This window comes from Oncorhynchus keta, chromosome 3 (assembly GCF_023373465.1).
Source record: "Oncorhynchus keta strain PuntledgeMale-10-30-2019 chromosome 3, Oket_V2, whole genome shotgun sequence".
Lineage (NCBI taxonomy): Eukaryota > Metazoa > Chordata > Actinopteri > Salmoniformes > Salmonidae > Oncorhynchus > Oncorhynchus keta.
Window position 1 is genome coordinate 5,288,550 of NC_068423.1, and position 26,724 is coordinate 5,315,273.

Below are 26,724 nucleotides of genomic sequence, written 5' to 3' on the forward strand. Positions count from 1 at the left end.
CACCAACTCAATCATCAAGTTTGAAGACGACACTACAGTGGTAGGCTTGATTACCAACAACAACGAGACGGCCTACAGGGAGGAGTTGAGGGCCCTCAGAGTGTGGTGTCAGGAAGATAACCTCACACTCAATGTCAACAAAACAAAGGAGATGATCGTGAACTTCAGGAAACAGCAGAGGGAGCAGCCCCCTAACCATCGATGGGACAGTAGTTGAGAGGGTGGAAAGTTTTGAATTCCTCGGCGTACACATCACTGACAAACTGAAATGGTCCACACACACAGACAGCGTGGTTAAAAACCTCTTAAAGAGGCTGCAATTTTTTTCAGCTTTTTGTTAAAAATCGCACAAAATATCAACGTCCTGCTACTCATTCCAGGAATATAGTATATGCATATGATTAGTATGTGTGGATAGACAACACTCTGAAGTTTATAAAACTGGTTAAATCATGTATGTGACTATAACAGAACGTGTGTAGGAGGCAAAATCCCAAGGAAAACTGTTCACAAAAAACACAAAAAAAATATCCCTCCGCCAGTCTCTGTATTGTGTATGGCAAGGGAAAATAGATAGTGACCAGTTTACAGTTCCTATAGCTTCCACACGATGTCGCCAATCTTGGCAATTGGGTTGAAGTTAATCCTTGGTGAAATGAGAAATAGGCACTTCCTGTCGTCGAGTACACCGGAGGAAGTTATGAAAGGGAGAATATGGACCATGATTTCAAGACTTGCTGCTATTGAATACAGATCGCCCCGTGATCAATTTGATCGATTTATTAACGTTTACTAATACCTAAAGTTGGATTACAAAAGTAGTTTGAAGTGTTTTGTCAAAGTTTATAGGCAACTTTTTTTAATTTAAAAAAATGACGTTGCGTTTTGGAAAGCAGTTTTTTCCTGGATCAGACGGGCTTCATAAATGGACATTTTGGGTATACATGGACAGATTTAATCGAAAAAAAAAGAAGACCCAATTGTGATGTTTATGGGACATATAGGAGTGCCAACAAAGAAGCTCGTCAAAGGTAATGAATGCTTTATATTTTATTTCTGCGTTTTGTGTAGCGCCGGCTACGCTAATGATTTTGTTTACGTCCCCTTTGGGTATTTCGGGGGTTGCATGCTATCAGATAATAGCTTCTCATGCTTTCGCCGAAAAGCATTTTAAAAATATGACATGTTGGCTAGATTCACAACGAGTGTATCTTTAATTGAATACCCTGCATGTGTGTTTTAATGAAAGTTTGAGTTGTATCGAGTACTATTAGTTGTCACTCTGAAATTTCCGCTTTCTTGCAGCATGAACTGACATGATCAGAGGATCAGAGAATACATCTAGTACTGAATGCATAAGCTGCAGCTAGCTAGCACTGCAGTGCATAAAATGTGGTGAGTAGTTAACTCAAAGAAAGAGAGACAGTTGAACAGTTTTCAACAAATTCATTTCTTCAAAAATGAAGGAGAAGCAAGATTGAGAGAGAATCATTTTTTCCCACTTTCAGTTTCACTCACTTAGCTAGTAAATGCAGCTGGCTTGTTTAGTTACTCAGCATCCCTTTGTCTGCCGGGTGTTTCTATTAGTTAGCTGGCTATGACTATCTTCTTTTTTAAAAACGTTTTTAAAAAATATTTATTTTTATTTTTATTATGAACACAACAAATACAAAACAACTGAAATATACAAATAAGAGTACATAAACCTAACAGACAGGGTTATTACATATCAAGAATCATTTTCAATTAGTTAAATACTTTTATGGTGCGTATTGCTTTTTTGTTTTTACATTTACTGAGAATTTAAATATTATTTTGAAATGACATCTTAAATAATGTGAAGTGGGGTTTGTTCTCTGCCCACTTCATTTTATGGATACAGAATCTTCCATGAAAGATAAACAAATGAACAATGAAAGTTAAATCAGGGTCCATATCATTTGGATCAAAATAAAACATAACACCAGAGTCTCTCAAATGAACATTAATAGTTGTTTCTTTTAAAATAAAATCTTCTAACTCACTCCAAAATCTTCTGACATAAGAGCAGTCCTGAAATAAATGGTCAAGAGTTTATTGGGTCACAACCACAAAACACACATTTGTTATCAATAGCTATTTTAAATCTGTGTATAATAAAGGCCTTTACAGGGTAGATTCTATGAATGAGTTTGTATGATACTTCTTTTACCTTATTAGATATACAATATTTACCAGACAACAAAGCTTTGTTCCAGTTCACATGTCCTGGGGCTGCATTCCAGTACATTAGCAGAGGGGATATTGACATAGTTTATTGACATAGTTTCCTTATATACATGTTATTACATTTATAGTTTAAAATGTCATTTCCTTCTAATTGTATTGAGGCTACAAATTCCTCAATAGTTTCACTTGGAGTAGTGTTATATTCTCCTAAAAGAAGAATAGCACCTTTAGGGACAGCTCTAACAACAGTTTGATACTCCTCAGGAGTGAATGTAACATTGTGTGTTCTCATAAATGTTGGATAATCATATAGTTGTCCATCATTATTCAATAATTGTTGAACCCAAATAATGTTGTTGTCAAACCAGTTCTGGAAAAAAATACTTGTTTTTGTATTTTATGTCTTTATTATTTCAGATTGTATACCTATGTGGGGAAAAATTGTGTTTGTACATGAGGTTCCAAGTTAGAAGTACATGTTTATGAAAGTTTGCAAGCTTAATAGGGATTTTACCCATATCAAAGTTGCATTTTAGTAAGAATTCTAGACCACCAATCTGTTGGAATATTAAATTAGGGATGATATTCCAAATGCAATCCTTATTCCTTAAATGGTTTTGTATCCATTTAATCTTAAATATTATAGTAGAGTAGTAGTTCTAAAATCCAGAGCATTCAACCCTCCCTCACTTTGAGTGCTACATATTACCGCTTTTCTTAAATAATGAGGTTAATTCCTCCATATGAAGTTAAATAATTTAGTATCAACCATTTTAGTTACTGATAGAGGAACATCCAAGGCAAGGGAGGTATAAACTAATCTGGACCTTCAGATTTTGATAAAAGTACAGATTAAAGACTACAGATTACAGATTATCAAGACCATTTCGAGGACAGCTTTTTTCCATCTACGTAACATTGCAAAAATCAGAAACTTTCTGTCCAAAAATGATGCAGAAAAATTAATCCATGCTTTTGTCACTTCTAGGTTAGACTACTGCAATGCTCTATTTTCCGGCTACCCGGATAAAGCACTAAATAAACTTCAGTTAGTGCTAAATACGGCTGCTAGAATCCTGACTAGAACCAAAAAATTTGATCATATTACTCCAGTGCTAGCCTCTCTACACTGGCTTCCTGTCAAAGCAAGGGCTGATTTCAAGGTTTTACTGCTAACCTACAAAGCATTACATGGGCTTGCTCCTACCTACCTCTCTGATTTGGTCCTGCCGTACATACCTACACGTACGCTACGGTCACAAGACGCAGGCCTCCTAATTGTCCCTAGAATTTCTAAGCAAACAGCTGGAGGCAGGGCTTTCTCCTATAGAGCTCCATTTTTATGGAACGGTCTGCCTACCCATGTCAGAGACGCAAACTCGGTCTCAACCTTTAAGTCTTTACTGAAGACTCATCTCTTCAGTGGGTCATATGATTGAGTGTAGTCTGGCCCAGGAGTGGGAAGGTGAACGGAAAGGCTCTGGAGCAACGAACCGCCCTTGCTGTCTCTGCCTGGCCGGTTCCCCTCTTTCCACTGGGATTCTCTGCCTCTAACCCTGTTACGGGGCTGAGTCACTGGCTTGCTGGGGCTCTCTCGTGCCGTCCCTGGGGGGTGCGTCACCTGGGTGGGTTGATTCACTGTTGTGGTCGGCCTGTCTGGGTTGCCCCCCTTGGGTTGTACCGTGGCGGAGATCTTTGTGGGCTATACTCGGCCTTGTCTCAGGATGGTAAGTTGGTGGTTGAAGATATCCCTCTAGTGGTGTGGAGGATGTGCTTTGGCAAAGTGGGTGGGGTTATATCCTTCCTGTTTGGCCCTGTCCGGGGGTGTCCTCGGATGGGGCCACAGTGTCTCCTGACCCCTCCTGTCTCAGCCTCCAGTATTTATGCTGCAGTAGTTTATGTGTCGGGGGGCTAGGGTCAGTTTGTTATATCTGGAGTACTTCTCCTGTCCTATTCGGTGTCCTGTGTGAATCTAAGTGTGCGTTCTCTAATTCTCTCCTTCTCTCTTTCTTTCTCTCTCTCGGAGGACCTGAGCCCTAGGGCCATGTCCCAGGACTACCTGACATGAGGACTCCTTGCTGTCCCCAGTCCACCTGGCCATGCTCCTGCTCCAGTTTCAACTGACCTGAGCCCTAGGACCGTGCCCCAGGACTACCTGACATGAAGGCTCCTTGCTGTCCCCAGTCCACCTGACTGTGCTGCTGCTCCAGTTTCAACTGTTCTGCCTTATTATTATTCGACCATGCTGGTCATTTATGAACATTTGAACATCTTGGTCATGTTCTGTTATAATCTCTACCCGGCACAGCCAGAAGAGGACTGGCCACCCCACATAGCCCGGTTCCTCTCTAGGTTTCTTCCTAGGTTTTGGCCTTTCTAGGGAGTTTTTCCTAGCCACCGTGCTTTTACACCTGCATTGTTTGCTGTTTGGGGTTTTAGGCTGGGTTTCTGTACAGCACTTTGAGATATCAGCTGATGTACGAAGGGCTATATAAATAAATTTGATTTGATTTGATTTGATTAAGAAATATCTCTTAACCAGGAGTTAAATCTCTTTCCAATTTTCTCTACAATAGGAGAGAAATTTAAGTTGGCACTTTCTCTCTGATCTTTGATAACTTTAAAACCAAGATATGTGATCACATCTTTTACACAGATATTACAAACTGAGTTTAAGTCACATCTTTTCAAAGCAAATAATTAAAATTTCCTCATATTTAGAGATAAACCTGATACATGTGTGAAGGCATTAATACACTCATTCCAAGTCAAGTTAAGTTAAGCTTTAGGTTTTATTAATTTATTGCCACTGGGGCACGCCAGTGTAACTGCTTACTGACTATACACTAACGTTACTGCATGATTGTAGTGGGTTTACTAACGCATTAGTTCTATTAGCTATGTTGACTAGGACGTTACTTTAGCTAATACGGGGACACCGATGTAGGCTGTGTGTAGCGGTTATGACATGGTTTGTCTTGGAAAGGTTTTTTCGCCTGGTCACATATAGCTGATGTGTTGTTCATTAAAGTCCACAATTGAAGGGAAAAGGTGAGAGGTGGAGAGTGCATAGAGACTAGAATGATTACAACGTGGCTGCTATGAAAATGACCTGTGTTTATGCGTGATCAAGGGTGTATAAATTCCACAGATTCTGTTGAAAAACTCTTCTTAAAGAAAACTAAACGGGGAAAACTAAACGGGGACAAAAATACCAGAATTTGTCCAATAGAAACACTTGTTTGCAACTGATGGACTAATCCTTACACCCTAGCTAAGCTAGATGCTGGCAAGAGTGTGCAAGGCGGTATTGAATGTGTCACTGTCTGTCCATGTGTCACGGTCATCTCAAATGTTTCTCTCGACTTGTGTGCACCTACATTGTACACCTTCATTCATAGGCTAGGTTGTACCATCCTCATGATGGGTATAGGGAAAATTAGAGTATCATGTAGTAGCCTAAACCTAGCGATGTTACATTGAGCTGGGTGAATGGAATATGAATGACAGTCATCCAACATGCTGTAGTAGAAATAAGGTCATGTTCATGAAAGAAAATATCATAAACGGAACAGACCGCCACTGGTGTACGCGACCAATAAACTTTGATTTGATACTTCTATTCCTAGAAGAGGTAGCAAATCACTCTGCGCCTACCAGTGACAAGCTAGAGAGTATAATAGAAACGGTCATGGTTGCCTTAGGAAGAGGTCTTCAGGGATTGAAAAAATTGATTTCACCTTTATTTAACCAGGTAGGCAAGTTGAGAACAAGTTCTCATTTGCCACTGCGACCTGGCCAAGATAAAGCAAAGCAGTTTGACATAAAAACACTGGAATGGTAGGATGTGCAGCAGATGAATGTGCAAGTAGAGATACTTGGGTGAAAAGGAGCAAGATAAATAAATAAATACAGTATGGGATGAGGTAGATTGGATGGGCTATTTACAGATGTGCTATGTACAGGTGCAGTGATCTGTGAGCTGCTCTGACAGCTGGTGCTAAAAGCTAGTTAGGGAGGTAGTAAGAGTCTCCAGCTTCAGAGATTTTTGCAGTTCATTAATATGATTATATACACTTCAACAAAAAGCCATGTCTGTTCCAATCTAGACCGTCCATTTCTATCTGAATAAACCAGGCCATGACGCCCTGACCTCTCTGCTCGGAAAATCAGTAATTTCTACAGATTGCCTCCCTCTCAGGCCCCCTCTTGCTCGGTCATGGCTATAAGGGATCCAGCTTTTGTTAAAATAATGTCAGATTTGACTTTTCGAAGCAGGTTAGAATTCACGCAGCAGGTTAGGAAAATGAATGTAGCATGTTATGAGAATTAGGTTAAGGTTAGGAAAGGGTTAGGGTTAGCTAAAATGCTAAAAATGATACTTTTGATATTAATTTGACAAAAGCTGGATCCCTTCTCTCTCCTCAATTCGCCCTCTCCATTCCTCTTCATTACCTCCCAACCCATCTTTCTATCCCTCTCTCCCTCCTTCATCCTCCCCATCCCTCTTCTCTCTTTCTCCCTACACGTCCTCTCTACCCCTCTCCCTCTTCCCCTTCTTTCATGCCCACATCTTTCCCTCTCTCTTACTCCCTACCATCCTCTCTGCCCTTCCCCCCTACCTTCTTTCTCTCCCTCACCATCTTCTCTGTCCATCCCCTATATTCCTCCATCCCTCCCCTCTCCAGGACTCTGATAACAAGCAGTAGAGGAGAGCTTAGAGTGGACAGCCTCCTCCCACTGACATTTGTCTGCCTGCCACTGAACAACATGACATTTCTTACTGGCTATATGGTCCGGGACAAGAGGAATGCCTTTGGTAGTACTTTCTAATACAGAGTGGTCTATTGAATAGTAGTGGGACTACAATCTGTTAGTACCATCTGTGGCATGGCACTCTGTTACATGCACACTATACTATATTGCTGCATGCAGTAGTTTTGTAGTGAGGGTGGTGAGAGGATTATCATCTGGTCCAGAAGACTAAACATTAGACAAAGAGATCTGTACTTTTAGCCACGTCCCTAAGCATCGGGCTAATGGACATGGTTGCGACAGTGTTAAAAGCCAAAATCGTTGTCTGTTTAAACTTCAGAGGCCTAAATGATAAGCAGTGTGAACAGATTTGTAAAGAGATCGTTAAGATATTTTCTTCAAATCTGTTGTAGCTCACTCCTGTAGTTACGGTCTTGTGTCTCAGGACCACATCAGCATATTGAGACAAAGCCTATAAGCATTAGCTCTGACACAAGTCTTCAGGTCTCAGGCAAGGTTACTCATCATTACGTTGCGTAGGCATACAATAGCCTTTCATAGTGCCTGTCTCTATGACAGATGGTGAACCCCCTCAGCTAAGGTCACCACAGGTTTCAAGACTAGTCATTCAACTGAGACTGCTCTTCTCTGTATCACGGAGGCGCTCCGCACTGCTAAAGCTAACTCTCTCTCCTCTGCTCTCATCCTTCTAGACCATTCGACACTGTGAACCATCAGATCCTCCTCTCCACCCTCTTTGGGCACCACGCTTGTTGTCCTACCTGAGGTCGCTCCTACCAGGTGGCGTGGCGAGAATCTGTCTCCTCACCACGCGCCTCACCACTGGTGTCCCCCAGGGCTCTGTTCTAGGCCCTCTCTTATTCTCGCTATACACCAAGTCACTTGGCTCTGTCATAACCTCACATGGTCTCTCCTATCATTGCTATGCAGACGACACACAATTAATCTTCTCCTTTCCCCCTTCTGATGACCAGGTGGCAATCGCATCTCTGCATGTCTGGCAGACATATCAGTGTGGATGACGGATCACCACCTCAAGCTGAACCTCAGCAAGACGGAGCTCCTCTTCCTCCCGGGGAAGGACTGCCCGTTCCATGATCTCGCCATCACGGTTGACAACTCCATTGTGTCCTCCTCCCAGAGCGCTAAGAACCTTGGCGTGATCCTGGACAACACACTGACGTTCTCAACTAACATGTGTCCCGTTCCTGTAGGTTCATGCTCTACAACATCAGACCCTGCCTCACACAGGAAGCGGCGCAGGTCCTAATCCAGGCACTTGTCATCTCCCGTCTTGATTACTGCAACTCTGTTGGCTGGGCTCCCTGCCTGTGCCATTAAACCCCTACAACTCATGTCTGGTGTTCAACCTTCCCAAGTTCTCTCACGTCACCCCGCTCCTCCGCTCTCTCCACTGGCTTCCAGTTGAAGCTCGCATCCGCTACAAGACCATGGTGCTCGCCACGGAGCTGTGAGGGGAACGGCACCTCAGTACCTCCAGGCTCTGATCAGGCCCTACACCCAAACAAGGGCACTGTTCATCCATCTGGCCCTCGCCTCCCTACCACTGAGGAAGTACAGTTCCCGCTCAGCCCAGTCAAAACTGTTCGCTGCTCTGGCCCCCAATGGTGGAACAAACTCCCTCACGACGCCAGGACAGCGGAGTCAATCACCACCTTCCGGAGACACCTGAAACCCCACCTCTTCAAGGAATACCTAGGATAGGGTAAGTAAGGGTAGGTAATCCTTCTCCCCCCCCAACAAGATTTAGATGCAAGTGGCTGTTCCACTGGTTGTCATAAGGTGTATGCACCAATTTGTAAGTCGCTCTGGACAAGAGCGTCTGCTAAATGACTTAAATGTAAATGTAAATTATATGATAGCACGGTCTTCATTCAGCAGATTTTGACCCCTTGTTGTTGACCTCTCCCTCTCTCTTCCTCCCTCCCTCCCTCCCTCACTCTCTCTCTCCTCCATCTCTCTCCATTCCCCATCTCTCTGTCAATGCCAAGGGTGGTGTCACGCACAAACACACATGCACTCTCCTCTCTTTCCTCTCTCTCGCCATCCCTTTCTCTCTCCCTCACCACCTGTTTGACTGCCTGTAGAGTCAGATGAAGAGTGGATGATTTATCTGTTGTTTTGGGTGATGCCAGAGAGGGGGAAGGCAAGGTCACTCAAAACACAGACCTGGCACCATCTGCCCTTCTACCCAGTGTGTGTGTGTGTGTGTGTGTGTGTGTGTGTGTGTGTGTGTGTGTGTGTGTGTGTGTGTGTGTGTGTGTGTGTGTGTGTGTGTGTGTGTGTGTGTGTGTGTGTGTGTGTGTGTGTGTGTGTGTGTGGTGTGTTGGTGCGTGACAAAGCCCACGGCCTCACCTGTTATCCTTAAGTAATGATTGACTGCTCGGTCTGCAAACAAACCTCTTTCCTCTGTCCCTTAAAGTGTCTGAAAAGCAACGAGTTGGTGTAAGCAATGTGATGGCTTATGGCAAGTGGTTTCAAAATATGCTGTAGTATTTAAAAAAATAAATATTGTGAGATGACCAGATCACTCTAAGGTCATGTATTGAATCATTCCAGGCCAAAGAGAGCAGGGGCGGTCATGCAAGGTAAGAATGCAATGTGTGTCCTTGCCATTCCATTACTGACGTGTCATAATACATCTTTGCAATTCAAATGCAATTTGTATCAATGGATATAATTAGTCTGAGAAGTCGACTTTGCATTAACACAGCACACGCTTATCAACATGGACCCCCCCCCACAGAACACAAAGACATACTAAATGTATCATTCAACCTACAGTTCCATGGCATTCAATGCTACCTCTAATATCAAATCTAACATAAAGCAGCTATAGCAAACTAAATAGATTTGATTTAAAGATTACATATGGCATTCTATAAACCCACTACACTTGTTTTTGTCAAATCTAGCATTTGGAGAATCCTAGCAGGTTTCACAAGAACACACACAAGGCTGAGCATCCCTGCAGCTTTCACATAAAGGTGGACACACGTTGTATCCCCCAATCTCTTTAATTGCTGAATCCTTCCCTCCTGCTGAGACGTCTGCCAGAATAATTATAAATGAAACAGAATAAGATCCTTACCTTATTCATGCTCTGCTCTGTCTGTGGTGTGTATCTGTGTGGGCGTGTGTGCATTGGCAATCCCTCCCTTTTCTCCTTTGGGTTGGTGCCTAGCTCTGTGTCTTGATTCCTGTGTAAACCTACCATTAGCTTCCCTGCTATCTGTATCACTCTCTCCTCCTCCTCACACAGACACGCGTGCAGCACTGCACTTCGCTGGTCCTCCCTTTCTATCTCTCGCTCAGGCTCCTCCCTCCCCCTATCTGTCTATCTTCATTATATCATTCAGGCCGTTCCACTCGCTCTCCCTCTCCCTCTCTCACACATACAGACGCATGCATGCAGGATCTGTGGTCCACCCCTTTCCTCCCTCTCTTTCTCTAGCTGCTTCACCAATGCTGCTGATTGTGACATGCTTGAGCTGATAAGCAGATTTGACATGTGGGAGTAGTAGAACTAAAACATGCCTATGAGTCATTATGTGGTGGCAGGTTGCCTAGCGGTTAAGAGCGTTGGGCCAGTGGCTGAAACGCCGCTGGTTCGAATCCCAAGCAGACTAGGTGAAAAATCTGTCGATGTGCCCTTGAGCAAGGCACTTAATCCTAATTGCTCCTGTAAATCGATCTGGATAAGAGTGTTTGCTAAATGACACACTTAGAAAAATGGGTTCCAAAAGGGTTCTTTGGCTGTCCCTATAGGGAGAACCTTTTTGGTTCCAGGTAGAACCCTCTGGAAAGGGTTCTACATGGAACCCCAAAGGGTTCTACTTGGAACCAAAAAGGGTTCTACCTGGAACCAAAAAGAGTTCTCCTATGGGGACAGTCTAAGAACCCTTTTGGAGTGTAGTTACAGTCCACTCAGTCAAAGGGGAAGCCTTGATGTGTTAAGACATTTATGATGGCAGGATGAGAGGAGGGAAAGGCAGAGGAGGACAGGGGAGGAGAGGTGAGAAGAGGATGGGAAGGGAGTTGCAAAGTGCTGTTGTCATTGCTTTTGTTACCCCATCAGTAATCATTAAGGCGTGGCTATGTGGTTAGTGTAGGGCTGTAGGCTTTTATGGCTGAGCAGGGAGCACAGCAGCCAAGTTCAGTGGGTCACAGCGAACACTACAATGGTATCAGGGTCATCCTACTCAGATGACACCAGTGTGAGTCTCTATGCTGATTGCTTGGCAAATGTGTGGAGTGGACAGACAAACACAAAAAGGGATGCAGAGAATGAGAGAGGGGAAGGAGAGAGAGGGAGAGAGTATATGTGTATATGTAGTCTACTGTATTGTGGTGTGGTGGCCAATGTCTTGTTGCTAATACTAACATAATTACCATCCATATTGTCCTTCATCCAAACAATTCATAATTATGGCCCTGTGTTTTGGTTAATCATGTCACATGACCTGGATTTTTAAAGCCTTTTCTAGAAATGAGAATTATACAAAAAATTAAAGAAACTGTCTGAGGATGGTTCTGGACCATCTAACATAAAAAAAGGCGGACAGATTGATGAAAAAGCTTTAAATAAAGCAAAAAAATTCAGGTCATGTGACATTATTAAGCAATACACAGGGCCCTTCTCATAATTGATGGGATGAAGAAACCGAAGGCCTGGTTGCCAAGGTTCATCTCCAAGAACACTTATGAAACTCAACAACAAACGGTTTAATCATACAGTATCAAACAAGATCATTTACAACATCATATACATCAACAGTTTGTTTCGCTTTATGACGAGAGTCAATCAAATATCATTAATCACAGATTGTAAATCATAAAAATATAGCCTTAGTTATAAAGACTCATAACGAAGGCACATCATTCTAGAAACATCAGTTCTACCGTTCACCCACTATCACATCACTTCCTTTAACTGCTCTGCGCCCCAGTTTCCCGATAGCAATGGAACTTATGAGTGTTTTAATGCATTGTTCTCAAAACGGCTGAAGATGGAACATGCGTTTCCAGAACACCACGTAGAATTAATGTTCACTCAGTGTTACGTTGGAGAATGTGTCCATACTGATTGGGTCAAAAGAAAGGCAAGCACTGCTCTCGGATCAGCTTTCTCCATTCAAATCTTACCTTTAAATGATAAGTATTCCACAATACTGACGATGGATCAGCCCCTACAGAGACATTATTCTAATGCTCACCTGGATAATAATCCACTAAATCACATATTTGGCACATCATTGCATCGTGAAATATATTGAAGAAAAAATGACAGTAGGTTAGCTTTAATAACCCATTTTCCAACCGGGGAAAGGTGGGGGAGGTATGATTAGTCCAGTGTTAGTCCTAGTGTTCAGTTTAGTCCAGTGTTTAGTCCTGTTGTTTTGTCCACTGATTTGCCTGGTGTGGAGGTCAAATGAAGGAGTCTGCTGGGGTGGATGGGTAGGTGGGATCCTGTCGAAAGAGCAGTAAAATGAAGACGGACAGTATTTGATCTTTTGTGCGTTTAAAGATTTGAAAGTGTTTGACGTGTGCTTTGATGTAGCTTGGAGTTTATTTGAAACTAGAAAGTATTATTCTACCTCGGTCTACAACGTATATTACACTGCCGTTATGCATAAAGATGACATCAATACACCAAAGCGCATACGAAAACAATAAAACACATATTCTACTGTCGAATGCAGAGATGGAATGCACTCGTATTTCTTGAACACTCACAGAGAACATTGGGTTGATGAAGCCGTCGTCGGCATTGTCATCAGGAATGGGTTCGAACTGAAGAGGGTGGTGTGAAAGAAACAATTATTGGCATTCAGGTAAATTAACAGGAATTTATATCTCAAACATAGACATCATATGACCATATTCAAGTACGCATGATATTTACAGTATTTTCATAGTAATGGTATACACAGAGAGAGCTGTACACTACAATTAAAACATGACAGTACTCATCATCATATATCATTTTCACAAAGTGCAGAGTACTATCCACGTCTATTTGTCCTTTATCATCTCCATGGATACCTTTAGTGACTCGTCTGCGACTGGTTCCTCGGGAGTCAGTTCCTCATCTGGATTCTCAAAGGCCCCCTAAAATGTCAGCCAGAAGAAAAATGGTATAAAAGCCTGAACTGTAAAGATTTTACTCTATTGTCTGATATTTTAAAGGGATAGTTCACCTCAAAATTTTGTCAGTCTGTTTGAATTACATTTAAAGGGATAATTCGCCCTATGTCAAAAGTCAGCTAAAAAAAGCTAACTATCCCATGAAAATGATAACAAGTTGACCAGCTTTTATTTTTAGATGTGAACTATAACTAGCCCCTAAATGTTTGTTTTTTCAACTGGTGCCTACCTCGACTGATAAAGTATTAGCAGGTGTGGCGCTAGCGTCGGGCTCAGGGTCAGGCTCCGCTATCACACGAACCTCAGCATACAACGGGTTCTCAATGTTCTCCTATAGAACCAAGGACATCATAAAGAACAGTTCAGAACTACACGCAAGATACAGTCGACAGGGTGGTCTTCCTCATGTTCTATGTTCTGAATGAGATTGGCATACTGCCCAGTGCATGTCCCTAAAAACAATAATAATACACTTTTTAACTAGCTCTCAATTGAAACTCCAAATCAAGGGTCTTCAATATGGTCCACAAGCTGATTGGATGTGACCCGCAAGTGTTGTCTTAGTAAAAATAAAATCATAGAACTGCTGAAATCCACATTGGGATGATTTAACAGAATACAGTACATTATAGGGCTCCCAAGTGGCGCAGTGGTCTAAGGCACTGCATCCCTAGTTCGATTCCAGGCTGTATCCCATCCGCCCCTGATTGGGAGTCCCATAGGGCGGCGCACAATTGGCCCAGCATCGTCCAGGTTTGGCCGGTGTAGGCCGTCATTGTAAATAAGAATTTGCTCTTAACTGACATGCCTAGTTAAATAAAAGGTTACATAGTACATATATTAGCTAATAAAGTATATTTGGTGTATTGACCATTGCTGTCCCATTGGGCACAAGGATGGCAGTAGTGATGCCGTTAGGGGCAGGTCTCTCATCCCCCTCAGCTGCATAGGTGGGGTTCTCAAAACTCTTCCCCCCTGCCTCCTCCACAGGAACAGCAGTACAGGGCTCCTGATGAGACATTGATGAGACAAAGATGAGACATAGACCGTAAAGACTATGTAAAGAGACCCCTTGCATGAACATAAGCTAACCACAGTCTCGTAGGCATCTGTGTGCTGGAAAATACTGATTGAAATACTTTAATGTTTTTGTTTTATGGGTTATTAAGAAATCATGATCAGACAAACCGCTTTGATGCTTGGGCCCGGGTCACTCCCCTCCTCCTTTGATGGGTCAGAGCTTTGATATGGGGAACCCCTGAAAATATCCAATAAAGGTACACTTGGTATGAATGAAAGGATTAGGACACAGATATTAGCTCTGTATTATGAGGAAACTTAGCTTTAGCATTAACATCCCTTTAGATTTAGAATCTAATGAGATTGGGGGGCTAGCTTTAGCATTAGCATCCCTTTAGATTTAGAATCTAATGAGATGGGGGGGCTAGCTTTAGCATTAGCATCCATTGAGATTCTAGTGGGCTAGTGGACAAGATATAGTGTGGCAGTACCTGTGGAACTGTGGCTCACCTGAAGCTAGGCATACTTGGCATGATGCGGCTTATTGTCTCCGTGACACTGGCCTTCCTCTGGGCAGCATAGACCAGACCCCCAAGGAGAAGTACTATCAGTACAGTCACCCCGATGGCTATACCCACTGGGAGGGAGAGAATGAGAGAGAGAGGGTGAAAGAGAAGGGAGAGAAGGATATGAGGTGAAAGGGAGAAAGACAGAGACAAAGGGGAGACGGAAAGACTTTGGCATGTTGTGGTAGGGAAAAAAAATATGTATGAACAAAATAACGATGGATCATGGATGAACTGTAGCATGTACCTGAAGATGCGACCACCCCAAATATGTTTATCTCGCAAAAGTCTCCCTGCCATTCTGGAGGACATCTGAGGAAAAAAATGTAACCAATGTTATACAGAGAGAGGTAACACCGACAGGGCTCGTACGCTATCCATAATAAGGACAGAGTCACATGTTATGTTCAGGTTATTTGTTGAATTTAAGACTTTTTAATGCAACTTGGAAAGCAAATCAATACCAATTTTGAGGTTTGCAAGCGCCACACACCTGCTAATATTCCACTCCATGTTGGCAAAAAGTAGTATTTTTATGTTTGAATTTCACCAAAGGCTATATATAACCTACAGTACATGGGTCATAATATTATCAGGCAGGTGTGCTATTTTAGCAATGCACATTCTCCTGTAGCCTAACAGATGTAGTAGCATAGTGGCTAGGATATAGATGGCTGAAGCATGGGGTTGCCCATCTGCATTTGTTTAGGCTACCCCAAATGGGCAAATCATTAACTAAATCACAAACTCTAGGCCTAAGTGTTCAGAATGTTGGCTTCGATACCAATATCAAGTTTAGTATAATGATGCTCAATATCATAACGAAACCACTGTGAAAACCATTTAAAGTCAAATATACAGCTATGTTACTGTATAAAACACGTGGTCAACTCTCCATCTGGAAATCCAAGCCACTGGGTGTGCAGGCTTTTGATCCTGCACTGCTCAAACACACCTGAGTCAGCTTAACAAGGTCCTGTTGAGCAGTTAGTGTGTCAGAGTTGAGGGTGGAACAAAAGTCTACACAACAAGTAGCTCTCTTGGGGGTATTATGCTATACCGTTAGAACATTAGCCTACAACCAAAAAGCCTAATAAGATGTTTCCCTTGTTCAGTGAATCAGGTATCAAATGGCTATACTTTGAAGCAAGGTAGCTCTAGACTGAGTTTTTCCAGTGCCAAGTAAGACATGTTAATGGAATGCATGAATTATATATATGATTTTGATTCGTAATGTTTTTTGTGCATATTGACCAGGGGCAATTGTATGTTTGAACAGTACAAATACAACCTACGCAGATTGATCAAGATGATGAATATAGGGACAAAGTGGAGGAAAAGAGGTGGATACGAGGTGCATGTGAAGGGCTTCTAATGATCACGGATTACCACCAACACCGCCCTACCGGACGAGCTATACAACTTTTTCTCACGCTTTAAGCAAAACGACTCTGAGCTACTGAGTAGAGCCCTTGACGACAACAAGGGCTATTTGGTTACGGTCTTCACGGAGGATGTATGCAAGTCATTCAAGCGTGTTAACCCTCGCAAGGCGGCCGGCCCATACGGCATCCCTAGCCGTGCCCTCAGAACATGTGCAGACCAGTTAGCTGTTGATGGCGCCGACAGACATGGCAGCTCTGCTTCTAGCTCCAAAGCAACTCTGCAGTGTTTTTTTTTGTGTGTTATTTCTTACGTTATTAGCCCAGAATATTTTTTATGTTATTACATACAGCCGGAAATAACTTTTGGATATCAGAGGGCGGTAACTCACCAGTATTACGACCAGGAATACAACTTTCCCAAATTGCATCCTTCGTTCGTACCCCCCTCCCAGGGTAATTGAACTTATCCCAGAGGCTGCTCCAAGATGCTGCCAGCGGCGAAGAGGTATTCAGAGTGGACTTCTAGTCCCACTCAGGAGGCGTGTACCCCATCCACCGCTTCCGAGTATATTACTCGCTAATGTTCAGTCTTTGACCACAAAATAGACAAGCTTAGGGCGAGGATCTCCTTCCAGAGAGGCATCAGGGACTGTAACAGTCAGTTTCATGGAATCATGGCTCTCTCGGGATATACTGTCCCCGTCCATACAGCCAGCTCAGTTCTCAGTTCATCATGCAGACAGGAATAAAGAACTCTCCGGGAAGAAGAAAGGTGGGTAGAATATGGTAGAATATCTCACAATCAAATGCTGACTGTATTACCTCCCAAGAGAATTCCCTTCAGTTACAGTCCCAGCTGTGTATACTCCCCCTCAAGCCGAAACCACGTCGGCCCTCAAGGAACTACACTGGACTTTATGCAAACTGGAAACCACATATCCTGATTTATTGTAGCTGGGGATTTTAACTAAGCAAATTTGAGGAAAATGCAACCGAAGTTCTGTCAACATATTGACTGTAGTACTCGCTTAGGAAAAACATTAGATCACAGCTTCTCACCTTTTCAAGATTTCTACAAGGCCCTCACCCACCCTCCCTTCGGCAAATCAGATCACAACTCCATTTTGCTACTCCCTTCCTATAGGCAGAAACTCAAACAGGAAGTACCCGTGCTAAGGTCTATTCAACATTGGTCTGACCAATCAGAATCCATGCTTCAAGGTTGTTTTGATCACGAGGACTGGGATATGTTCCGGGTAGCCTCCGAGAATAACATTGACGTTTACCCGAACACGGTGACTGAGTTCATCAGGAAGTGTATAGGGGATGTTGTTCCCACGGTGTCTATTAAAATCTACCCAAAACAAAAACCGTGGATAGATGGCAGCATTCGTGCAAAACTGAAAGCGCGAACCACCACATTTAACCATGGCAAGGTGATTGGATACAAACAGTGTAGTTGTTCCCTCCGTTAGGCAATCAAACAAAGCAAAACGTCAGTACAGAGACAAAGTGGAGTTGCAATTCAACGGCTCAGACACGAGACATATGTGGTAGGGTTTACAGACAATCACGGATTACAAAGGAAAAACCAGCCACGTCACGGACACCGACGTCTTGCTCCCAGACGAGCTAAACACCTTCTTCGCCCGTTTTGAGGATAACACAGAGCCACCGACGCTGCCCGCTCCCAATGACTGTGGGCTCTCGTTATCCGTGGCCGACGTGAGTACAACAATTAAGCGTGTTACCCCTTGCAAGGCTGCTGGCCCAGACGACATCCCTAGCCGCTTCCTCACGAGCAGGCGCAGACCAGCTGGCTGTATTGTTTACAAACGTACTCATACTCTCCCTATCCCCGTCTGCTGTCCCCACTTGCTTCAAGATGTCCAGCATTGTTCCTGCACCCAAGAAAGCAAAGGTAACTGAACTAAATGACTATCGCCCCGTAGCACTCACTTCTGTCATCATGAAGTGCTTTGAGAGGCTAGTTACCTGACACCCTAGACCCACTTCAATTTGCTTACCGCCCCAATAGATCCAGCAAAGCTGTCATCAAGGCGAAGGGTAGCTACTTTGAAAAATCTAAAATATGATTAACACTTTTTTGGTTGCTACATGATTCCATATGTGTTATTTAATAGTTTTGATGTCTTCACTGCAATGTAGAAAATAGTAAAAATAAAGAAAAACCCTTGAAATAGTAGACGTGTCCAAGCTTTTGACTGGTACTGTATGTGAGAATACTTTTTATCGACTACAGCTCGGCCTTCAAAACCATTGTGCCCACAAAGCGCACAGCCCTGGGACTGAACTCTTCCCTATGCAACTGGGTCCTGGACTACCTGACGGGCCGCCCCCAGATGATGAAGGTAGGCAACATTACCTCCTCCACATGGGGGCCCCACAAGGGTATGTCCTCAGTCCCCTCCAGTCCCCTCCAGTACTCCCTGTATACCCACGACTGCATGGCCTCACACAGTTCCAACTCCCTCATCAAGAGTGCTGACGACACGACAGTAGTAGGCCTGATTACCAACAACGATGAGATGGCCTACAGGGAGGAGGTAGGCACTGACGGTGTGGTGCCAAGTAAAAAACCTCTTAACGTCAGCAAAACAAAGGAGCCGATTGTGGACTTCCGGAGGAACCCGGCTGGGCACGCCCCCCAACCTCATCAGTGAGGCCGCTGTGAAGACTGTCAAAAACTTCAAGTTCCTCAGTGTACACATCTCCAAAGAGCTGAAATGGTCAAACCACACTAACACTGTGGTGAAGAAGGAACGACAGCTAACCTCAGGAGGCTGAAGAAATTCGGCCTGTCCCATCAGGCCCTCACATCAAAAACATACAGTCGGACTACATCACAGTCTGGTACGACGACTCCACCCTCGCTGACCGTAAGGCTCTACAGAGGGTGGTACACTCAGCTGAACGCACCATGGGTTGCACACTGCCTGCTCTTTAAGACACCTACCAGACCAGGTGTCGCAGGAAGGCCAAGAAGTTTATCAGGGACCTCAGCCACCCGAGCCACGGCCTGTTCTCCCCGCTTCCATCACTCAGATGCGGGAAGTACAGGAGCATCATGGCTAAAAATAACAGACTGACCAATATGTTCTACCCCCAGAATAGCCACCACTAGCCAGCTACGTGCTCTCAATGACATACTCTGTAAAGTGGTGTTATTTCCTCTGTATTGACAGTAGAGAAAAAAACGTTACACTCCCATAAAGCTGAGACTCTCCTCTTTTTTTAACAACAGTATCAGTAGTTTTTAAATTTTTTTTACTGTCTTTCACACAATTACATTTTGAAATGTTCCTCAACTGTCAGTATGCTTGCACGTATCAGAATGCATCTCTCCCTTCACTCCATGTTTAAATAGGTGAGCGGAACTGAGAGCCAGGACAAAACAGGGACAGGGCAGATACATATTTTCATTGCAGGAAGCAGATTAATTAAAGCACATTATTGTTGACCAAATAATGGCTTTTAGAGCCAAAACATCTGCAGGAACTTGTGTAGGGAGTTTTTTCTAGGGAGTTTTTCCTAGCCACCGTGCTTTTACACCTGCATTGTTTGCTGTTTGGGGTTTTAGGCTGGGTTTCTGTACAGCACTTTGAGATATCAGCTGATGTACGAAGGGCTATATAAATAAATTTGATTTGATTTGATTTGTGTAGCCTAATCACCAAAATGACAGATGTACGCACATTTGCTTCGATAAGAGGGCAATGTTCGTGTTGTCTATCAAATTGTATAGGCTTATTAGGCTACTATTGCTAGGCTACTATTGCTACTTATTAGGCTACTTATTATTGCTCTCATCTCTCTTCTCTGGAAACGGACGGACTCGCACTGGCACACACACCTGATGTGCGCACACAGACATGTGGTTGGATAGCTCTTCAACATCTTCGAAAGTGTGCCTCAGGTATTATTTGATGTTCAATTTTGTGTATTTTGTTTGCTGTGGTGGCAACAATTAAAACCTCTACAGGATCGGACGGTTGAGCTAACGTAGGCTAATGCGATTAGCATAAGGTTGTAAATAACAAGAACATTTCCCAGGACATAGACATATTTTATATTGGCAGAAAGCTTAAATTCTTGTTAATCTAACAGCACTGTCCAATTTACAGTAGCTATTACAGTGATATAATATCATGCTATTGTGTGAGGACAGTGCACAGTTATGAACTTGAAAAGTTATTAATAAACCAATTAGGCACATTTGGGCAGTCTTGATACAACATTTTGAACAGAAATACAATGGTTCATTGTATCAGTCTAAAACTTTGCACATACACTGCTACCATCTAGTGGCCAAACTCTAAATTCTGCCTGGGCTGGAATAATACATTATGGCCTTTCCCTTGCATTTCAAAGATGATGGTATAAAACCAATACAAAAAAACACATGTTTTTTTCTTTGTATTATCTTTTACCAAATTGAATACATTATATTGTCCTACATTAATTTCACATTTCCACAAACTTCAAAGTGTTTCCTTTGAAATGGTATCAAGAATATGCATATCCTTGCTTCAGCTCCTGAGCTACAGCTAGTTAGATTTGGATATGTCATTTTAGGCAAAAATGGAAAAAAAGTGGCGGATCCTTAGCAGCGGCACAATATAAAGGAAACACTCTAGTCCTCTCCGTCACATTTGTTAGGACGTTTGAATACTGAATTTAAGACATTTTAGGATTTAATAAGGCTTTTAAATCAGATAAATGTATTTAAGACTAATACTTTTTAAGGACCCGGGGACACTTAAAAATGGCACTAATAGGACAAGTTAATGTAACAGCCAACTTACATGCACATGGCCTTGTTGTCATCAAAGTAGCATGTTCCGCCATTTATACACTGGCATGGAGGGGGCATGGTGGGTGGGGGGTCAAATCCTGACAGAGGTCAGAGTTCAAAGGTTAATACATGGTCAACAATAGTCAGCACAATTTCCTTCGTAGTGTTATTTTCTGTTTAAGGTATTACATCATATCCTGTCTCTGCCCAATACTAAAGTTTGGAACAGTGTCTCAAAAACATGTATTTTTGACCCACCTACAGCTCTTCCAATTTTGTTGTGGCACACAAAATAGATTAAAAACCTAATGCAGCTAACCACAACAGTCAAACCAAGAGGAACAAGATACAGATAATTGACATTTACAATACAAGACAGAGTCATCAGTCCAAGATGGAGGAGGCAGTGGTACCTGCATCACAGTCTGTGTTGCTGCCAGAGACAAAGCTGGATCCCTCAGGGCAGGCGCAGGTGTAGCCTCCAGGTCTGAGCAGACACAAGTGACTACAGGTCCCTTTACAAGGGGTTTTCACTGACAGACACAAGTAAACAATGTCACTTAAACCTAGACGGCATTTTAATTGATTCTCAAATAGGAAACACAAGAGATGTTTGAAGTGTCACTCACTGCCTATTGAGTTGTATCTCTGCTTCTGGTACACACTGATCTGGGTGAGCCAGGGCCCAGCGGTGAGCAGCTTGGTCTTGGTGCCACGGCCAAACTTGTCCTGTCGGAACACTTCCCCTTTCTCCTGCGTGCTCCAGTAAATGTGGTCCTCAAACACACTCACACTGAAAGGGTACCGCACATCTGGGCCGACAGAGACAAATGACAGGGGTTAGAAATGACAGGCTACCGATGAAAGAAAATAGGGTTAGAAACCATGTAATGTCCTACCTTAAATTTCTGTTCATTTTCAGACCTATAAGTAGTCCAATGTCAAAACAAACCATTTCTCCACAAACTTAGATAGAGTGTAATGTCCCTTTAAAGAATTAAAAAAGCATCAAGTTTGAATAGTAAGTCAGCCGACTGTCACAGAGAGGCATGGCAATCGTATGATAGAGTTTTGTACAAGTAAAGCAAACGATAAAAAATAGACTATTTTCAGGCCTCGTGTTTCGCTCCACCCCATTGTGTATTACTCCGCCCTCCAGCCTCACCAATATACAGTGCAGTGCGGCGGTCTTCTCCGGAAGGTAGCACCGACTCAATGCGACTCTCCTTGGCATCGGACCAGTAGACCCGGTCACCGTTGGCGTAGTCGATTGACAGGCCTGTGGGAAAACCCAGGCCGTCGGGCACCAGGACATTCCGGTGCTGCCCGTCCAACCACGAGTACTCGATCTTGGCCGCGGTTCCGCGGTCCGCCCAGTACAGCATCCTGGATGAAGAAGGTAAAGTGGAAAAGGAAAATTAGGGATAAGTGTTTCATCTTCAGTAGATGTATTTTGCAAGGGGCTTTTTCAGACGTCAGATTTTTTTGTCCAAAGAATTCCGAGGTCAACGTCAAATATGACCATGTCTCATCCATGACTGCTTGCACGTCAATTGTGAAAACTGTCGTACTGCGATGATCCATCAATTGTGCAGTTGAAACCAGTTCACATTTTCTATGTGTATGAATTGTTTGGGACAAAACAATTGTGAGCCTCTCGAAGCATCATCCACAGCTTCCAATACAAGCCCCAGACTCATTGCAGCCTACAATGATTCTCACCCCAGTCGAGGATTGACAGCCACAGCAGAGGGATGGTCAATGTCCGTCTTGACCAGGTGCTTCCTGTAGCGCCCGTCCAGCATGGCCACCTCTACCCTCTTGACTCTCGAGTCTGCCCAGTACAGGTTCCTATTCACAGGAAAATAAAGAACATGTTATGTTATGTCCCTAAATATGTTATAGCACTGCATATCAAAGTCATTCACAGCCATTAACATAAATATAACAAGTAATGTGTAGATAGATACCACTGCCATGACAATTTCAGTGATCGATATATATATTAGCTAACAGATTACATTACATTTCCATAATGTGAACATTTCAGAATATGAATGAAACACAAAACCACACAGTAGGGGGAGTATGCCCAGTTCTTCATTACAAGGGAAGCTGAACAACAAACAAATAAATAAATAAAAGAGGCGCAGCCATGCCATCCTACCTTCCGACCCAGTCAACAGCTATGCCATCTGGTGTGGTAATGTATTTGATGCCCAGGTCGACAGCGGCGGCAATATTGTTGCTATTGTCATCCACTGTGGGTATATATGCCCTCTTGATGGCGCCTGCCCCTTTGTCCTTCCCCTCCACCGTGAAATACACCATACCTGAGAAAGACACGGAGAGCTGACTCAGCTCTCTTTTAACGTGGAGAACTTATTGTTGTCAGGGTTATTATTTTGCATTACTTAGTCCCTTTTGAATATAATTAGTAACTTTTTTATGATATTGATGACAATTCAGGTTTTCCATGTAAGTTTAACTAACATGTTAAACATGCATTTGAATATGCATTCCTGACTTTGATAAGTAAGGTTTCTTTAGAAATATAATGTTTCTTTGTTTCTTTGTAAATTAAAAATTAAAAAATGTATTAAATAAAATAAAAAAAATACAAAATAAAAGAGTATTTTTAGTATTATCGTAGCTATTTTGTCAGGGGTCATAGGAGGCAGCTAATTTTGTTGGTGTGACATACTGGATCCAGTGTTGTTGTGGTCCCAGTCATAGTCCAGAGCCATGATGTGCTCCTGCTCCTCGAGGAAGTCATGGTAGGCCTCCATCTGCAAGTTGAACTTCCGGATACGGATATTCTCTGGGAGCAACAGGAGAGGCCCGGCACCTGGTAAATTTGTGTTGAAGTAGAAAAGAGTTCATTTTTTACGTTTCCCCATAAAACATTTCTCTAGAAACATCGATAAATGAATAGCAACTGTAATAACAACAATATTGTTACTCTTTGTTGATAATAGTGTATAATATTATGGAGATTATTTTGAAATCCCAAACAGTCAATTTATAGGCCTAAACAGTACTAAAATGAGATAAAAACAGCAAACTGTTAATTTGCAAATTAGACAACTGGTCTATAATTAGCGAAATACTTAGCAATTAGCATATTTCTAAAGCAAAGCTTTCTCAGGTCTAAACAACAGTATGGTAGAGGTGTGAACTCACCCTCAGCTTCACACTGGTTGCCATTGCCCACTTTGCGGTACCCGGGGGCACATTCACAGTCGTACCCGCCCTTGGTGTTCTTGCAGACCTGCGGGCAAGTCCCATGTACCTCACACTCGTTGATATCTGGGGAACATTTCGGTAGAAAGTTAAGTAACTATATGTGCTTGTTATTGTTTATAGGGTAGCAAGGTCTAGGTAGTTGGGGTGGGTGGATGTCAGGAAGTGAGTTTGCCTTCCAGATTGTAAACATGGTTAAATGTTATTTTCTAAGCAAAACATGTTTTGGACAAAGAATTGACCAATACTGTATATAACCACAAAAAGGAGTTGTACTAATGCTACTTTTTTACAACAAACACTTTGATTCATGTTCTTTCAGAGGGTTATCTACGCTGCGTTGATTGTGTTTCATTGTTTTCAGTGAACAACAACTCTACAAGGAAGAGATGGAATGAAAGCAACGAGCCAGTTAATAAACAATATTCATGTTGCTTATGTCTGCGTGGGTGGAGTCTAAGTTGAATGTTGTTCAAGTGAATTCTGGAGTGTGTGTGGCATGTATGTATCGTGATAGGTCAAACATTTTTTAAACGTGTATTTGTCCATATACAGACACATCCTATGAGTTTTAATCAAATCAACTATATACACTGAGCTTGTCTTGTGCTTTGAGCGCTCTGTCTGATTAAATAATTAACCTAAGGTCAATGTCCGCGCCCTCGTGGAAATCAAACTCGCATGGTACAAAAAAACCCATTAAAGTCTGTCAGTTTAAGCTAGAGATATCAATTTGACATTGGACACATCTCAGTCGACCGCATCCGCCTAAGTAACACTTCAGTGGCTGCAGTGAAAGGTGATAGAACTAGAGCGGTGTTTGTCCGAACACGACATGGTTTGGCCTAGGAACTATTATGACCCCTCAATGGAAAGATGAGAATCTTGCTCCATGACACCCCCACAAGCGTCTTGGGACTCATCTGCAGTCGGTACAACCGATTTGCCAACGTCTGGCTGTAGCGCCCAAACGGTTTGGGCTACACACTAATATGACCGCTCTGTGTAAAGGTGAGAGTCTTGTTTTGCTCTAGGCCTCAAAAGACTAGTCTGGCAGACATATCAGTGTGGATGACGGATCACCACCTCAAGCTGAACCTCAGCAAGACGGAGCTCCTCTTCCTCCCGGGAAGGATTGCCCGTTCCATGATCTCGCCATCACGGTTGACAACTCCATTGTGTCCTCCTCCCAGAGCGCTAAGAACCTTGGCGTGATCCTGGACAACACCCTGTCGTTCTCAACTAACATCAAGGCGGTGTCCCGTTCCTGTAGGTTCATGCTCTACAACATCCGCAGAGTACGACCCTGCCTCACACAGGAAGCGGCGCAGGTCCTAATCCAGGCACTTGTCATCTCCCGTCTTGATTACTGCAACTCGCTGTTGGCTGGGCTCCTGCCTGTGCCATTAAACCCCTACAACTCATCCAGAACGCCGCAGCCCGTCTGGTGTTCAACCTTCCCAAGTTCTCTCACGTCACCCCGCTCCTCCGCTCTCTCCACTGGCTTCCAGTTGAAGCTCGCATCCGCTACAAGACCATGGTGCTTGCCTACGGAGCTGTGAGGGGAACGGCACCTCAGTACCTCCAGGCTCTGATCAGGCCCTACACCCAAACAAGGGCACTGCGTTCATCCACCTCTGGCCTGCTCGCCTCCCTACCACTGAGGAAGTACAGTTCCCGCTCAGCCCAGTTAAAACTGTTCGCTGCTCTGGCCCCCCAATGGTGGAACAAACTCCCTCACGACGCCAGGACAGCGGAGTCAATCACCACCTTCCGGAGACACCTGAAACCCCACCTCTTCAAGGAATACCTAGGATAGGGTAAGTAATCCTTCTCACCCCCTCCCCCCTAAAAGATTTAAATGCACTATTGTAAGTGGCTGTTCCACTGGATGTTATAAGGTGTATGCACCAATTTGTAAGTCGCTCTGGATAAGAGCGTCTGCTAAATGACTTAAATGTAAATGTAAATGAAGGTCCCATTGTACTAGTTGAAATAAAACAGTATATGGACACTGTTTAGTGACAAAAAAAGGGGGTTAAATACATGTACAAAAAATACAACAAAATGTTTCCTGATCTTTCTTACACCTCTGAGATATAGGACAGACACTTCAGAACAAACGTCCTTTAGATTTGGTTTGGGACTATCTGCTGTTCCGTGTAATGAATCTGTTATTCAATGCGTTTGAATGGGCTAATAGCAGTAAGGCCCAAAAATTATTTTTGTAATATATTTCTTTGATACTTCAAGGCGTCTTAAAATTCCAAAAATCTAATAGCAAAATTATCCTTGGTATGACCTTCTTAAAACAATTCCATATAGCTTGTAAACTACTAACCCTGCTAATGATAATGACGTTACTTATAACGATGATCATGAAAATAACAATAACAAGGAGATCAAGAAAAGGAGGCTTATTGTTATTATAAATATGATTTTCCTGACAACAGTATAAACACTAAATAAACAAGTAATACCAGAGAGTCTGTTCTAATTTAAAAAATGATAGCACAGCAGATATTAAAAACAGCCGAATATG

At 43.0% G+C, this 26,724-nt stretch overlaps 2 protein-coding genes across 4 annotated transcripts in view; both read right to left on the reverse strand.

Annotated features, from left to right (window-relative positions):
- mpp3b (MAGUK p55 scaffold protein 3b) overlaps window positions 1–10,310 on the reverse strand; it is a 30,702-nt gene extending 20,392 nt beyond the window's left edge. For 2 of the 3 annotated variants that reach the window (XM_052486808.1, XM_052486806.1), the window contains exon 1: window positions 10,097–10,310. The gene's annotated coding sequence lies outside the window, so the exon portion shown is untranslated. Of the gene's footprint in view, window positions 1–9,360; window positions 9,431–10,096 lie in introns of all 3 variants that reach the window. The other variant, XM_052486807.1, reaches the window with a different exon arrangement.
- A 1,407-nt stretch (window positions 10,311–11,717) lies between these two features.
- The window catches only part of lrp2b (low density lipoprotein receptor-related protein 2b), a 110,356-nt gene continuing 95,349 nt past the window's right edge, over window positions 11,718–26,724 (reverse strand). The window contains exons 68-83 of the mRNA XM_035746047.2: window positions 24,123–24,248; window positions 23,644–23,787; window positions 23,107–23,272; window positions 22,662–22,790; window positions 22,105–22,325; window positions 21,569–21,751; window positions 21,353–21,472; window positions 20,950–21,037; window positions 14,986–15,050; window positions 14,683–14,809; window positions 14,341–14,410; window positions 14,024–14,161; window positions 13,382–13,483; window positions 13,051–13,116; window positions 12,742–12,798; window positions 11,718–12,474 (exon numbers count right to left, since the gene is read on the reverse strand). Of these exons, the coding sequence (XP_035601940.2) occupies window positions 12,433–12,474; window positions 12,742–12,798; window positions 13,051–13,116; window positions 13,382–13,483; window positions 14,024–14,161; window positions 14,341–14,410; window positions 14,683–14,809; window positions 14,986–15,050; window positions 20,950–21,037; window positions 21,353–21,472; window positions 21,569–21,751; window positions 22,105–22,325; window positions 22,662–22,790; window positions 23,107–23,272; window positions 23,644–23,787; window positions 24,123–24,248 (1,844 nt within the window). The 3' untranslated portion in view covers window positions 11,718–12,432. The remainder of the gene's footprint in view (window positions 12,475–12,741; window positions 12,799–13,050; window positions 13,117–13,381; window positions 13,484–14,023; window positions 14,162–14,340; window positions 14,411–14,682; window positions 14,810–14,985; window positions 15,051–20,949; window positions 21,038–21,352; window positions 21,473–21,568; window positions 21,752–22,104; window positions 22,326–22,661; window positions 22,791–23,106; window positions 23,273–23,643; window positions 23,788–24,122; window positions 24,249–26,724) is intronic.